The 15,939-nt window shown below is 42.5% G+C and overlaps 1 protein-coding gene across 5 annotated transcripts in view; it reads right to left on the bottom strand.

The window, feature by feature from the left end:
- Positions 1–1,943, bottom strand: part of RCOR3 (REST corepressor 3) — a 49,920-nt gene extending 47,977 nt beyond the window's left edge. For 2 of the 5 annotated variants that reach the window (XM_057725801.1, XM_057725802.1), the window contains exons 1-2: positions 1,561–1,943; positions 1,109–1,165 (exon numbers count right to left, since the gene is read on the bottom strand). In XM_057725801.1, coding sequence (XP_057581784.1) covers positions 1,109–1,165; positions 1,561–1,726 — 223 coding nt within the window. In that variant the 5' untranslated portion in view covers positions 1,727–1,943. Of the gene's footprint in view, positions 1–1,108; positions 1,166–1,557 lie in introns of those variants that run through there. The other 3 variants (XM_057725804.1, XM_057725803.1, XM_057725799.1) reach the window with 2 other exon arrangements.
- Positions 1,944–15,939: the final 13,996 nt, after the last annotated feature.

Genomic DNA, 15,939 nt, shown 5'->3' with positions numbered 1-15,939 from the left:
AATCAAACATGCTATTCCCCCCAAGAAAATACAAGTAAGCCCTATTAATACCTAATACAGAATTCAAGAGTCCGACACAAACACAACGTTACTATAAGTGGGCAATGGGCAAAAAACTGACCAAGTGCAAGAAGAGGGGTGTGGGGGAGAAGCCCCTTCAAAGTCGGCCCAAAGCCTGAACTGAAGAGGGTCTGGGGTGGGGTGGGGTGGGGAGAAGGAAACACGCTCCACTCCGAGAGGCTCCTACAAGGGCGCCTCCATATGCGGAACTCTCGCCCAATCCCCGTCCAGGCTGAAATCCCGTGACTGCCAGGGAGCCTGTTTGGAGAAAAGTAGACAGGGAGCCCGCAAGCTGGGTTGGCAGAGGACGCTGGAACCTGGCTGCTCGGGGAGAAAATGTCTCCTTGGCAGCTGCAGTCACTGTCCTGTGGTCTGACTTCCCAGGGCTGGCTCTGGAGCGAGGTGTGCCTCTGGCTTCTCCCCACCCTCTTCCCCCAATCCCTTTCGCTCCGCGGCTCCTACACTCCGCAAAGCTGTCGCCACCAAAGCTACACCACCTAGCCAAAAAGAAAGAAAAAAGAAAATCCCGTGTGCGCGCGGTCGGGCAGGGCTCGCCCTCGGCTTCGGCCGGTGACAGCAGCCCGGGGATCGCCGCCCTGGCGGAGCGCGGCCCTCCGCTCCCGGGGGGCCGGTGGTGTGGCAACTGACATTTGCATGGTTCTTCCACACACAGCCCGCACACCCTCTCCGCCAGCCCTCGGCCCCGCAGCCGCTCCACCCCCGGCCTCCGACCCCCGACTCCGCCGAGGGCCGTCTTCCTCCGTTCACCCCGGGCTCAAGGGGTAGAAAGGTGATGCCACCAGCGGGCAAGTGGCCTCCAAAGGAACCATGTTAACCTTGCAATGCACACATCTGCCCACACGCCCTGTGTCACAGCCCTGCCAAGCGTGACAGCCTCCCCGCCAAAGATGCCTGCCCATCCCAGCCCCGCATCTCCTCCCAACCGCACACCCGGACCCCAACCCCGCCCGCCCGCCCTCTACCCCTTCCACCCTAAACCAATCCCAGAAAAGGGGAGACAGGATTTTGCTTAAGCAAACAGATCTACCTGGATCAAATTCAGGGATCCGAGCTTGGTATTCGGCTCCGACTCTCATCCCAACATCTGCAAAGCAATGTCAAAAAAGAAAAAAAGAGAAAGAGGGGGGGAAAGAAAAAGAAAAGAAAGAAAAAAGGAAGAGACACTTAATAAAATATGAAAATTGCTGAAGGGAGGAGAGAAGCGGCGGGTGGATGGGAAGATATTAACTCCGGGCACTCCGGGAGATGGCAGCTGATGGGGGCGGGGAGCTGGGGGTGGGGGGAGGGCGGAGGATTGGTCGAGGGCGGAGGGACGGGGGTCGCGGGGGGTGCTGCTGCACTGCACCGGGAGTTCGAGGCTACCGCAGCGCCCGGGCTCCGAGGGGAGGGAGGGCGGGAGCGCGGCGAGGGGAGGGGGCTGGGGGAGGGGAGGAGGGAGGGGGGCAGGCGGGCTGGCGGGGAGGAGTTCGAGGCTACCACAGTGCTCGTCGTCGCTGCTGCAGCCGCTCTCGGGCTCTGAGAAGTGCAGCCCGCCGTTGGTGGACGAGGCGCCGCTACCACCGCCGCCCGCCGGGCTCTTGGCGCTGCCGTTGGCCGATCGGTTCTTCCCCAGTAACTCGGGCCCTTTCTCCATCATGCCGGGCATGGTAGAAGAGGGGAGGGGGAAAGGTGAGGGGAAGAGGTAGGCGTCAGGGTGAAGGGGGAGATGGCTCACGAGCGCGGGCGGGAGGGAAAGGAGGAGGAGGAGACGGCGGCGGCGGCGGTGGCAGCGGAGGAGGAGGGTGTTAATATGGAGCCGCCATAACCGCCCCGGTCCGGCAGTAGCGCAGTCGCCTCACAACAACCCGCCCCGGCCCCGCCCCTCTCCCCTCCTCCTCTGCCCGCCGCCCGCCCCGCGCAGTCCCCGGCGCCCCTCTCGGCCGCGCCGCGCTCTACGCCGCCGCCCGTATCACTCCGCCCCGCAGGGAGGTTCCGGCCTCGGGCGGGGGAGGGCAGGACGGGGGGGCCCCCCCACGGCTGGGGAAGAGGGGGAGGGGCGGGGAAGCCCCGCTCGCCGATGGACCGGGCAACCCCCACCGAGCGCTAATAAAATCGCCGCAGAGGCGCGGCCGCCTCGCGGGCTTCCTTTCTAGGGGGCGCTCCGGGGCGCGGGCGGAGGCGCACGCGAGGCACCGGGACTCTTTGCCCTCTCTGAGCGGAAGGAACGCGGCCAGCCTGATACAGGGCCGGCGCGACCCGAAGCGCCCGAGTCCGGCGAGCGGCTCCCCCCCTTTTTTTCGAGGAGGTTGCGCTGCCCGATGTGTGGGCCGGCCTCGGCAGGAGCGCGGCGCTCTTGAGGTGCTGCGGAGGACCGGCTGCCCGGTTGCAGGGATTCTCCGCCAGTGTCGAGCTGGGGTCGCTCGCTTGCCCGCAGGGGAGTCGGGCGGAGTAACAGGGCGGCCTTCGGGTTCCGAGGCCCAGGCGGCCGCAGAAGCAGGCTCGGGCCTAATTGTCTGGACGCTGCAGGTGTTGTCTCTGAATCTCAGAACTGGGGCCTGATTCCCTAGAGGACAGAGGCTGCCGAGATGAGTTTCCAGGGCCGAGCCATGCATCTGTATATTGCTAAAAGGTGGTTGGTTGGGGGGTTTTGTTTTATTTTGTAACCTTCCCCGTTTTCGTTCTCTTACCTTTTCCATAATTTTTTTTCTTTTCCTTTCTTTCTTTTGCTTTCTTTCTTTCGTCTTTGCTGTTTCATTAGTTAGGGGAGTGGGTGCTGTCAGTGGTGAAATAAAATGAGGACGGGGTCCTGGCCCAGTTTGGCGCTTTCTCAGTGCGCTGACCTGCGCGGGGAGGCTTGGAGCAGAATTCTGGAGAGGGCGGAGGCCCCGACTGGAGGTGAGGCCAGCGCTGCAGTCTGGCAGGGTTTCCAGCCTGGCAGGCGATGTGCTCTGTAATGCTTTCCTGAATTGCATTAGGCAGAAGGAGTAGGAACTGCATTTTTCGTTCACCAGATTTGAGGGCGTGTGCTCTGCGCCAGGCTGCCTGGCATGGGGGGGCCACTTAGGACTTTCTTCTTTTTTTATTTTTTGGGGTTTTGTTTTGTTTTTTAATTTTGCTCACCAGTAAGTAGAAGTGAAGACTTCTGTAACATTTAGTGTGCAGATGTGTGAAGAGCGGTATTTGGGGTCCACAATAAGGTATTCTTCAAACACTTAAAATTGTCCTGAAAGATTTCTATAGTAGGTCAGTGCAGAATAGATCAAACCAGAAATAAGCGTCTCTGGTCAGAAGAGGCCTTTACTGAAAGAAATAACATCCTTAAAGCAGGAATGTCTAAATCAGGAATTCATCCAAGAAAAGTCTGGGAAGTAAATATTTGGCAGCGTCCTAGTCTAAAGGGGAAAGGCTCCTGAGTAGGTACAAAACCTATGTGGTCTTGGTAGTGGAGGTGGTTTCATCTCTATCAAAACCTGGTATGATTCCATTAAATATTTGAATCATACAACTAAACCTTTTATTCCATTTCTTAACAAATATAGTTCTGAATATTAAGTTATTTTAATTCCCATATAATTTTTCTGCTAGGAGAGAACGTCTTTGCCAAATGAAATGAATAGTCGTTTCCCTTGACAGTTACATTTTTTCATAATGAATTACCACATTGGTATTTTAGTTTTCATACACAAGTTGTAATGATCATGATTCAGTATCTCTGGTCCTGTAACACAAAGGCCAGATCCTGAACTGAGTGAATTCACAAAGATAAATGTCACTTTGAGGCTGCTTGGCCAGCCAGCTTTCTAACACCGCAACTTTGCAACACCTTGCAGCCACTTTTCTACAGAAAGGAATTTCTGTATATAGATCAGGGACCAAAACATTGTGAAGGTTTGGGGACTTCTGTAACTTCTGTTTATTAATAAAACCCTTAAAGTGAGAAGATTTCATGGTTTTCTTGAGTACAGCAAAGAAGGCAGAGCAGGGAAGATTGCATTCCACTGGAGAGAAGAGAGGGAGTCTTGGGGTATGGCGTTTTTTAAAAAAGAAAGGAAAGCAAGTTTCTGTTTTGCCCCTGAAGGAAAGGGTTCTGAAGAATAATAATGGACCTCAAAATGGTATCCCAACACTTAACAGGGAAAGTGTAGAAAGAGAAAAGTTCCAAGAAAATTTGGGGACTGTCTGTAAGATGTTAGAGCAGTGCTCCCCAACCTTTTTGGCACCAGAGACCGGTTTCATGGAAGACAATTTTTCCATGGCGGGGGTGGGGTTGGGGGTGGTTCAGGTAATATGAGCAATGGGAAGCAGCAGGTGAACCTTGTGTGCTGGCCCGCCACTCACCACCTGCTGTGTTGGCCCAGTTCCTAACAGGCCGCTACCGCGGCCCAGTGGTTTGGGACCCCTGGGTTAGGGAAAGAAAAGAAGAATCTAGACAAGGAAGAAACAAGCATTGAAAAGAGTTGATGAACAATGTCCAAGGATATAGAGTCATGAGAGGCATTTAAGAAAAGGCCTTTGGATTTGTTAACTAGAATGATGTTAATTATTTTGTTTGGCTGTATTAAAATTTTTAGTATTTTCATTAGATTTTAAATTTGGAACAGACAATACGTTTTCATAGTTACAAAATCAAAATGTAAAAGAAGATATAATTCACTATTGTACTGGACATCCAGCAACTGTAAAAAGGCAAGGTAAAAATATAAAGATTAGAAAGAAATACATAAACCTGTTATTTAAAGAAAGCATAATAGTCTCTGTATAAAATAATAATTTATAAACTGTTTAGTATTAATAATGAATTTAGCAAATTGATACAGTCAGGATATAAAGATTAATTATACTTTAGGTACCAGCACTGAACAATTAGAAAATGAATTTTTAAAAAGTGATACCATATATAAATGCACCAAAAATATTGAATACCTAGTGTATTAGTTTCCTATGGCACTCATAATAAATTACTACAAACTCAGTAGCTTAAAATGAATTCATCCTCTCACAGTTCTAGAAACCAAAAGTCTGAAATCAAGGTGTCAGGAGGAACACGTTCCCTCCAGAAGCTTTCGGGGAGAATCTGTTCTTTGCCTTTTCCAGTTTCTGGTGTCTGCTGGCATTCCTTGGCTTGAAGCCACAGTCACTGCAACCTCTGCCGCCATCTTCTCATTGCCTTCTCTGTATGTGTCTTGAATTTCCCTCTTCCTATGTTATATGAAGACACTGCTGGCATTTAGGGCCCACCTGGATAATCCAGGATTATCTCCTGTCTCAAGATCCTTAATCATATCTGCAAATATGCTTTTTCCAAATAAGGAAACATTTTACAGATTGCAGGGATTAGGACCTAACGTCTTTGGGGCACCATCCCACCTGCTGCACCTTGGAATAAATTTTAATGAAAGAGGTATAAGAATTCTGTACTGAAAATTGTGTTATTAAGAGAAATTAGAGAAGGCCCAAATAGCTGGACAGATACACTACGCTCATGGATCAGAAGACTTAATATTATAAAAATATCAGTTCTCCCCAAATGATCTATAGATTTAGTCTAATCCCTACTAGAATCCCAGCTCTGTGTGTGTGTGTGTGTGTGTGTGTGTGTAAATTGACAAGCTGACCTTAAAATGTATATGAAAATTTAAAAGATCAAGAACAGCCAAGACAATCTGGAAGAACAAAGTTGGGGGATTTATACTTCCAGATGTTAGAAAGTAGAGCAATGGAACTGAATAGGGTTCCCAAACAGGTGCTTATGTGAACATTTTACTTATGCAAAGGTGATGCTGTAGTGATGTGAAGGAAAAAAATGGATATTTCAATACGTGGTACTGGGTCAATTGAATACCCTTGGTGCCAACTCATTAACAAAATAATAAGTTCTAAATAGATTGTGGACCTAAATGTAAAAGATAATAGTGCTTCTAGAAGATGAGTATATATAGCTGCCTATACATGCTTAGCTTATTTCTCAAAGAGTGCATAAAAACTACCTCAGGGGATGGGGTGTCAGATTCTGAGATGAAAGGGAGACTTTATCTCTTGTGTGTTCTGTTCACAGTTGGATTCTTTTGTCATGTGTATGTATTACAGTTAAGAGGAAATAAATGTTTAAAGAATCACTTAGACAAAACACAGGTAAATATAGTTTAAAAACAATATTAAGACAATGTAACAAAGTAAACAAAGTAAAGTTACAGTTATTAAAAGTTGGGAAGTAGAATGGAAGAGGAAAGACAGAAAGGCGATAGGGATGTTATCCTCATTTTATAAAAGGAAAAAAATTTAAGCAGGGTGATGATTGTGGGCTACACTTTAATTCACCAACTACAGTAGGCACACAGGAAGGACGTGCACAGAGGTCCTGTTTTATTCATATCCAAGCTCGTAACGATTGTCTTTATGACACCAGTTTTGCTGAAGAGTTTATTGATTTACTCTTTGCTTCTCCTTTATTTTTACTTTAGAAGTACCTGTCTTGGAATAAATTTAGCTCCAAGACAGAGTCAGGCAGCATGGCCAGGAGACTGCCCACCACTGAGCCATTCATGTTGGGCCAAGTCTGATGCAAACAGTCCAAAGATGTTTTCAATAGGAAGAAGGAGCTGTGTTTTTTTGGTTTTGTTTTATTTTTTAGAGACCCTGATCCCCAAGTTGGGGGTGGGGGGAGGGTTGGAGGGAATCATATAATCTTAAGAGCTGACAGGAACTTCAGAGTTCTGGTAACCCATTTTTTCTTTACCCCCTGGAATATTTACCATTTCTGAAGCTAGTGTTACCACCTCCATTTAAATAGATACAGAGATGGGTAACTCTGCGTCACAAAATAGATCATTTCATTTTTTAAAGATGTCTAAGTCTTAGAAAATATCTTTTTTTTTTTTGGTACCCAAAGTTCAACTACAAATAAGAGAAACCCCCCAAAACAGTATCTTAAAATGAAAATTTATTTCTTTTTAAGTAAAAGATATACAGAAGTAGAAAGTCCTGGGCTGAGATGACAACTGCCATGAAGGTGTCAGGCATCCAGGCTCCTTCTTTCCCACCCCTCCACCCTTCCTAGTGTGTCACTTTTGCCCTTGTGATCCAAAGTGGCTGCTAGAGGGCCAGTCATCATGATCACTCTCCACATCAGGATTGAGGAAGAAATGCAGAAGGGCACACCCCTTCTCTTTAAGGAGATTTTCTGGAAGTACCATATACTATTTATGCTAATATATCAATGTTCAGAACTTGGTCACATGACCCACTAACCTCGAAGGAGTCTGGGAAATGTCAAAGTGCTCTCCTAAAAATCAGGGCTTCTGTAAGCTAAGGATGAAGGGAAAAATGAGTACTGAAAGGCAGCTAGCTTGAAAACAGCAATCATGTCCCACTTTGGCTTCTTTTTTAGGGTAAACATCATCATTTTCTTTGACAAATCTTCAGTGATATTGTTTTCAGGTCCTTCACCTTTTCGATTGTCCTATTAACATGCTCTCATTTGTATTGAATACTTAAAATAAGACACACACACCCCCAACACTGTGGGATATAACTGGTGAAAAATCAGTTGGAAATATTTTGACCCCTTTTCCTTGCACCATATTTTTATTAATCGATCCTAAAATTAGCTTTCTTGGCAACAACTGCACATGGTTACTAAATCTGGAATCAACTGCATCCTCCAGGCTTTTACATTTGTTATTGTTTAGCCTGGTCTGTCTCTCCCCACATAGACTCCAGTAGATTTTTTTTTCCTTCCCCCACCCCCCTCATTAAATGAGTTCAAATGTATTGCCATTTAATTTCACCTGGCTTGTTTTCGCTTACCTGAAACTTTTGAGAACCTTATGAATTCTGACTTTCTTACCCAACATATTATATGACTTGGCTGTGGGCATTTGCACCTGTGATAAATTAAATTTATCTTTAAGGGCAGAAACAGTGTCAATTTATATTCTCAGCATTGGATACAATGCCTTTGCATAGTAGATGTTTGTTTAAGGAATGAATTATGCAATTAGACATAAAGAGCATTTTCTATAAGAATTTTTTTAAGTTCTGGAATTGTTTATGAAAGGAGATGATGAAATCTCCCTGTCTTTAAAAATAATATAGACTTTGTCTGGGAGAATTATATTTAATTGTGTAAACAATCTTAGAGGTGGGCAGGTGATTTAAACAGTTTTGCTAAACTTCTAAATCATACAAATATGATTTTGTAATGATTTGTTTGCCTAAATTTAAAAAAGAAAGAAGGAAGAAAGAAAGACTAGACAGTGAAAAGTTTAAAGTTCACATTTTAACTCTGCCCCTATACAGAGTATCCTTTACTAACTCATTCACTTCTTTCCCTTGGTGTCACAAATCATAAAAGAGAATTCACAAATCAATTTTTCTTGCTTAAAAGAGGTGTTTGAAAGAATATTCATTAAAATCAGTCTGTAGGGAACTATAGAATCCAAATTATGAGGTAATCTGAAGATCTGGGGATAAGATTAGATGTGTCAACCTCTGAGATGGATACAAACTAACATTAAATTGATTTGTGGAAATAATTTTAGAAAGTTTCACTTGAAAATGTTTCAGAAACATGCTGCTCATGAGATTAGGGGCTCCTAAAATAAATTCTTGGAGATTGGAGATAGTAATATATAATATAAATATAATGTATAGAATAATCTATAATTTGTCACTTGACAGAAACAGTCATTGGCACATAGTAAATATTCAGATGTTAATTATTATTATTAAATATAGAGATTAGAAATAAAAATCAGAAAACTTCTCCAAAACTGAGCAGGTGGTTGCCACCCTGAATCTATGCAATGGTCCCTTCTTATTTGGATAAAAATATTCCTAGAGATAACAATGCAAAGAAACAGATTCCCTAAAGAATCTCAATTTATTAGGATATAAACAGGATTTTTTTAAAGTAACTGTTCATAAGTCCCCTTTTCCCTGTGGATACAAGGTTTCTTAGCTATACCTTGATCTAATTCCATTACTTTTGGTTATCAGAGTAATGCAATTCTATTTAACATAGGCCAGATTTGTGGGGTTTGCAGTGGGTATGGGACACTTCCTCCTCTCATCCCCCAGCCCTTTGAAGTAGAACCAGGGAAGAAGAAAGGAGGCAGATTGTCTTCTTACTTCACTGTTCTTAGGGTGGTAAACTTCACTCTGTCATTACTGCAGCTTCTCTAACACTCTTTGGTTATGGCAGCTCCAAATGCTGGGAGTGTTTTTGTTGGTCTTCAAAAGGTCTTTACCTCCTCCACTATCCCTCAGCCCTTCCTGTGGGTGACTCACCCCACAGTTCTTACTACTGTAACCCTCACCTGGTGGGCGGCCCTCTTAGATGGAGTGCTGAAAACATGGTAAGTATAAAATTGACGATAATGGGAGTTATTAATTGAGACAGTTTATTAGAAATTATTACTTCTGAGCCATGAATTGCATTTTGAAACTAAAGTGTTTTAATTATAAAATATTTGAAGCCTCTGTGAAGCATCCAACACTTTATAGATTGAGATGTAATGATAATGCATAGCATAGAAAAGTACTTTAGGTTGGATTAAATTGTGAAGAAAAATCCTACCTTTGTTTCCAACATTTAATTTTATATATGATTTAAGCTAAAAATACTGCAAGGAGATGGATTATAAACAGAATGAATATGTGCCAGTGTGAAAACCAGGGCTTAACACTGTTAATAAATACTATTGTATTAATTAGAACTTGAGAAAAACTTCTCAAAGAAAAAGCAACAGGAAACAGTCAATTTTAGGGACCTCAGAATATAAAATAAATCCTCATTGATATTGTCTCTGTCGCTCTCTGCTCCCCCCCCCCCACCAACACACACACCTGACTTCTCATCTCTCATCTCTATTTTCTTTCTTTTTACCTTCATTCTTTATTACTGCAGGCAGCCACTCCCAGACAGGAACTTCCTTTAGGCTCATTAAATAGCAAGGAATGCAGGAGAAACATGGTGCTTTTCTAGACCAGTGGCTTTCAAACCTTTTGTTATCCACTGCAGTACACATTATGTTGTCAACCCAATACAGACATATAAATGTGTATCGGTCAGCTATTTCTTTGTAATAAAAGTCAAGGCTTCCCTGGTGGTGCAGTGGTTAAGAATCCACCTGCCAGTGCAGGGGACATGGGTTCGAGCCCTGGCCCAGGAAGATCCCACATGCCACGGAGCAACTAAGCCCATGTGCCACAACTACTGAGCCTGAGTTCTAGAGCCCATGAGCCACAACTGCTGAACCCATGTGCTGCAACTACTGAAGCCTGCACACCTAGAGCCCATGCTCCACAACAAGAGAAGCCACTGCAATGAGAAACCCATGCATTGCAACAAAGAGTAGCCCCTACTCTCCGCAACCATGCACAGCAACAAAGACCCAATGCAGCCAATAAATTAAAAAAAAAAAAAAAGTTAAAAAGACAGCCAGAACATCTTTGGGACACACAACAGCAAGCATTTCTTTCACTCAACTGTGTGTTGGTTAGGGTCAGCTGGTCTATGCTGGACTCAGGTGGGTGTCACGGCTTATCTTGGCAGGGCTCGTTCATGGATGTGTGGGACGATGGTTGGTTAGCTGACATAAACTGGTCCTGGCTGGGTGGGTCTAGCTTGGATGGATCTGCCCTATGTGTCTCATCCTACAATTGATACTTGTGGACTAGCCTAAGCATATTTTTCTTATGGAAATGGCAGAGGTGCAAAATAGTAAGCCCAGTTGCACAAATATGCTTCAAATCTTTGATCATGTCACATCTAACAATCCATTGGCTAGAGCAAGTCAATGGCAAGCCCTAAGCCAAGGACAAAAGTATACTCATGGAGATAAGGGGAATGAATATTCTTGAACAATAATCTATCAAAAATATATAAATATAGCTGAATCAAAAGTTCCACAAAACAATTCTTAGCAAGTAGTTTGGCTCAAGATCTGTAGTTTGAAAAACAGTGCTCTAGAAGGATATTGATTCAGACATAAGTGATCTATGTCATAGAAGTGTAATCTGAACACCAAACTGAGTTAATTCTGACAATTCTGTCTCCAGCCCCACTTGACTGGGGTAGGATGTTAATGTGGGGATACAGAGAGATTTGCATTATTGTCACTCCAGTCAGTATTACTCAAGGTGTAGTCCACAAACAAGTTAGTTCACTGACTGGTGCCAGCCCACAAACTGTTCATTACCACACCGTAACCATAGTGAGGTAAGGTGCTAGAATATGATTGAACACAGTTTCTTTCATTGAGAAAGTCTTACTTAAAAAAAAAAAAGTCAGCTGAACGAAACTGCGTACTTATTGATGTAGCTGCTTTACACTTCAATGAATGTTCCTTATTGCAGTCTCTGATCAGTAATAAACAGTTCACAGACCAGCATTACCCAAGGAAGACCCAGAATCTTCTAAACAGGAATCTCCATGAAATAGCTGTCTTGTGTATCTGAGACAAAGAACGGATGTTTTGGAAAAGTAGATTCTTAAGCATTTCATAAATATTGTAGGGGAAGAAACCAGTAATGAGAAAGGAGCTAAAGAAAGGAGCAGAGAGGGATTAACTGATGGAGCAAGACTTTGGAGAATGTAGGAGCGACGACAAGGTGGCTGGACTGGTCTTGACCAAGAGGCAGTACACCTCATCCTCTGCGACTAGAGAAAGCTAAAAAGGAGATACTTGTAGGTAAGTCTGTAGGAAAGAGTGTTGGACATTTGGGGTGTTTCATACCTGAAGGTGTCATTCTTGTCTGTGAAGTAAGGGTCAAGGTCATCTGCTGAGATGGCATCTTGTTACTGTCATTTTGGAACTGGGGGGATTTGAGTTAAACTCAATTGATTTAAAATCCTAGTAAGGATTTTGTTCCACTTTATTCAATTTATAAACATTCGTTTTCCTATTTAACCTAAAGGTTTTTTACTCACAACCTATGCACTTTAAATAAATTTCTTTTCCTCAGTATTTTGTTAAGAAAATTATCAAACATACAGAAAAGTAGAAAGAATTATACAGGGAGAATTAATTTACCTACCACCTGGATTCTACAATTTATTTTTATGTTATGTCAATTTCAATTTGAGGCCAATTTGGAAGTGGAATGGTTATTTTTTTGTTTACCGAAGTTCGTAAATACTTGTGAAGAATTTGGGAAGGAAATCATTTCTAATTCAACAGGTCAAGTATGAACGTTCCTGGCTTCTGTTTTAATCCAGGTTCTTCAGAGAAAATGGATCTATCATCTGTCTGTTCTACCTATCTATCTATCTATCTACCTACCTTCCTACCTACCTACCTACCTACCTACCTATCGTATATATGTATATTGCCTCCTGTGATTATGGTGGCTGGAAAGTCCCAAGATCTGCAGGGTGAGTTGGCAAGCTGGAGACCTAGGAGGACAGATGGTGTAGTTCTATATATAACACATGAGCCAATGACTCAACTCAAGTCTGAAGGCAGGAAAAATGCCAATGTCCCAGTTCAAAGGCCATCAAACAGTAGGAATTCTCTCACTTGGAAGAGGTTCAGCCTCTTTGTTCTACATTCAGATCTTCAACTGATTGGATGAGACCCACTCACATTGGGAAGAGCAATCTGCTCTTCTCAGACTAAGGATTTAAGTGTTAATCTCATCCAAATACACCTTCACAGAAACACCCAAAATAATGTTTGACCAAGTATCTGGGCACCCTGTGGACCAGTCGAATTGACACATGAAATTAACCATCGCAGCCTCTTTATGCTTTGTATTCTTAGGAGAACAGTATTCATCCCCAAACTACCTCTCAGGTTGCTCCTCCCCCACCCTCCCAGAGGGAAAATCATTGTAACACTCTGGAAGATATAGCATATTTACTTTGTAAGTTTTGTGAACCCACCACTGAATATCCTTAGGGGTTTAACACCTCACTGTGAATAATACTATTTTAAACAAGAATCTTACATAACTGTATTTTTTTTCTACAAACATATGAAACTATTTCCAAAATTCTCTGGAATGGAATAAAATAAACATACATACAACTATCTTTAAAGCTCTTTATTGGAATATAATTGCTTTACACTGTTGTGCCAGTTTTTGCTGCACAACAAAGTGAATCAGCTGTATTTATACATATATCCCCATCTTATCCCCTCCCTACTGCAACTCCCTTGCACCCTCCCTATCCCAGCCTTCTAAGTCATAACCCATCATTGAGTTGATCTCCATGTGTTATGCAGCAGCTTCCCACTAGCTATCTATTTTACATTTGGTAGTGTATATATGTCAATGCTACTCTCTCACTTCATCCCAGCTTCCCCTTCACCCCCTACCCCATGACCTCAAGTCCATTCTCTACATCTGCATCTTTATTCTTGCTCTGTCACTGGGTTCATCAGTACTGTTTTTTTTATATCCCACATATATGAGTTAGCATACTGTATTTGTTTTTCTCTTTCTGGCTTACTTCACTCTGTATGACAGACTCTAGGTCTAGCCACCTCAATACAATTATTTTAACCAACCAAATGTTTAAAATTTTTAACTATTATAAATCAAAAGCTGGGTTTTAAGGTGTTAAGTTGCTAGGTTTTCAGACTAGCTCAGTCTTCATATTGTTCTTCCTATTTATTAATAAAACAGAAATGGCTTTCCTGATTCATAAAATTTTTTTTCTACTTTTTCACAATTTCTTAGTTCAAAGGAGCAAGTAAGTTACAGACTATGTTCAGCAACTCTAGAGGCTTTAAAATTCATTCCGTCATTATTCCACAAACATTTATCCATCATAATTTTGAGCTATTTGGAACACAAAGATGAACAACGCATAGTCCGTGGCCTTAAGGGGCTCATAATCTTGTATTGTAATCTTGCCCCTCCGCCTCCACCTGGGGTTTGTCTGCTAACTCCTTGGTGAAGAACACTGGAAACCCACCCGTGGTGCTCATACTTATGCAACCCAGAAGTAGTAGGGCTCATGCCCTTGGGGGGACCTTTGAGAAATGGAGGATGGGATTTGACTGATGAATATTATCTCCCTTTTATCCCTAATTGATTGTCCTGAGATGCATTTCAGGGGACTCCTTGGCAGTCCCACTGGATCCCGCAGCCAGTCACCCATAGTGGTGGCCAACATAATGATGCATCTTTGCATCAGTTTTCCATTTTCCCTGCCTCTCTCCCCCATCCCTTGCTCCTACTCCCTGGTTCACATTCCTCAATAAAGAATGTAGACTTCAGCCTTTGTTTCAGGCTCTGCTTTCTGAGGAACTAGGCTAAGACACTACCTTTATTTTTTTCAGCCTCTTTCTTTAGTTCTTTCCCATGAAAATCTTACCAACCTTTTGGTAAACCAAGGAGGGGCACCTGGGTTCACCCTTCTTGCCTCATTTGTACAATTCTGTAAATTTGCGTTGTTCAACCTGAAGTTGTTTCCTATGGTTTTAGAGGCTGGTCAGGGATGCTAAGTCCCACAGATTTTTTTTTTTTTTTTTTTTGACATGTAGCAGTGGGGATATATGACATACCTGCTCTCATACGGGTCCAAGATAAATGTTGGACTTCTGAGTTGGGTCCTTTCTTTGACATACTTATCAGTATAAATTGCACAGTATTGCTCTGCTGCTGACCTGATGACACAAACATGAAAACACCATTGTGTAGGCAGCTTCTAAAATGGTTCCTGGTGATCTGTGCTCCCGTATTCACTCCATTATATACTCCCCTCCCCTTGAGTGTGAGGGGGACCCAGTGACTTGACTCTAATCAAGAGAATACAGCAAACATGATGGGTTCAAATGAAAGTTCTGAGGACTTTGGTAATGAACAAAGAAGAAAGACTTGTGAGTAAATTTCCAGGTGTGTTCCAGGCAATGGGGATAAAGAAAGGGGATTTTGATGAAGTTTCAAGTATTTCTCCTTGGGGATTTTCTTCAGAGTGTATAGTAAAGGTTTGAATTTCTATTTTAAGTACTTCAGGTTGCTAGATTTGTGATTCTCTTAATGCCAGGACTGAACTGCACGTCTGCCTTGTGTTATGTGGATTACATTTCACTTTTAAGATAGTAAATGCAAAATTGGTTTTTAAAAAAATTTTAGTGTTTCATATACTATGATATTTTAAGGTACCAGAAGATCAGTATTTTTTTTTTTTAGAATGAAACCATTATTCTAAAAATTTATGAAATTTGAATCATTTACGTAATAAACTGGATTACAATTTTTAATCAAACTGTTTTACTTGTTTAGATAAAATTCTTCTCTCTCTCCATAATTCTTAAGAGGAAGAATTAGTGACAATTGAAAGGAAAACTTCCTGTTGGAAGAATAATACTTATTTGAGTTCCAGGAACTTCTGAACAAATAGAATATGCAAATGCCAGTATTGAAACTAATTCAAGAAACTCTCTGCATGGAATCCCACCATGAAACTAAGGAAGCCAAAGGAGAACTGTAATATCTCTTTGAAAGAATTAGAACAACAGCTTGCTGTCAATAAAAAGATCACAATCCATGGGAAAAATAGTTATTAAAAATATGCCCTCAAAGTTAGCAAGAGAGAGACAGAGACAGAGATCATTTGAAGATGGAGTAAAAAGAATAAATCTGGAATTAGCTAATAACCAAGATGTCCTCTTCCAACTAGTGTAGAATTAGAAACAGCTTTTTCAGCAGCTGGAAAAATGTGCACAAAAATAAGTTCACTATCTAATGAAAACCAATTTACACTTAAAGAAACATCTTTAAAAAAGATTATATCATATTTCATCTATTTTTCTTGATTAATTACATTTTCTTTATTTCATGTGGTGCTTATATTAGTTTGCTTGTAACAATTTAGTCATTTTGCCTGCCAACTGATATTACTAATGATTTATATTTAATGCTTAA

Source organism: Hippopotamus amphibius, chromosome 3 (assembly GCF_030028045.1).
Source record: "Hippopotamus amphibius kiboko isolate mHipAmp2 chromosome 3, mHipAmp2.hap2, whole genome shotgun sequence".
In the NCBI taxonomy this organism is placed as follows: Eukaryota; Metazoa; Chordata; class Mammalia; order Artiodactyla; family Hippopotamidae; genus Hippopotamus; species Hippopotamus amphibius.
The sequence above is the reverse complement of the archived record's forward strand: the minus strand, read 5'-3'. Positions and strand labels throughout refer to the sequence as shown.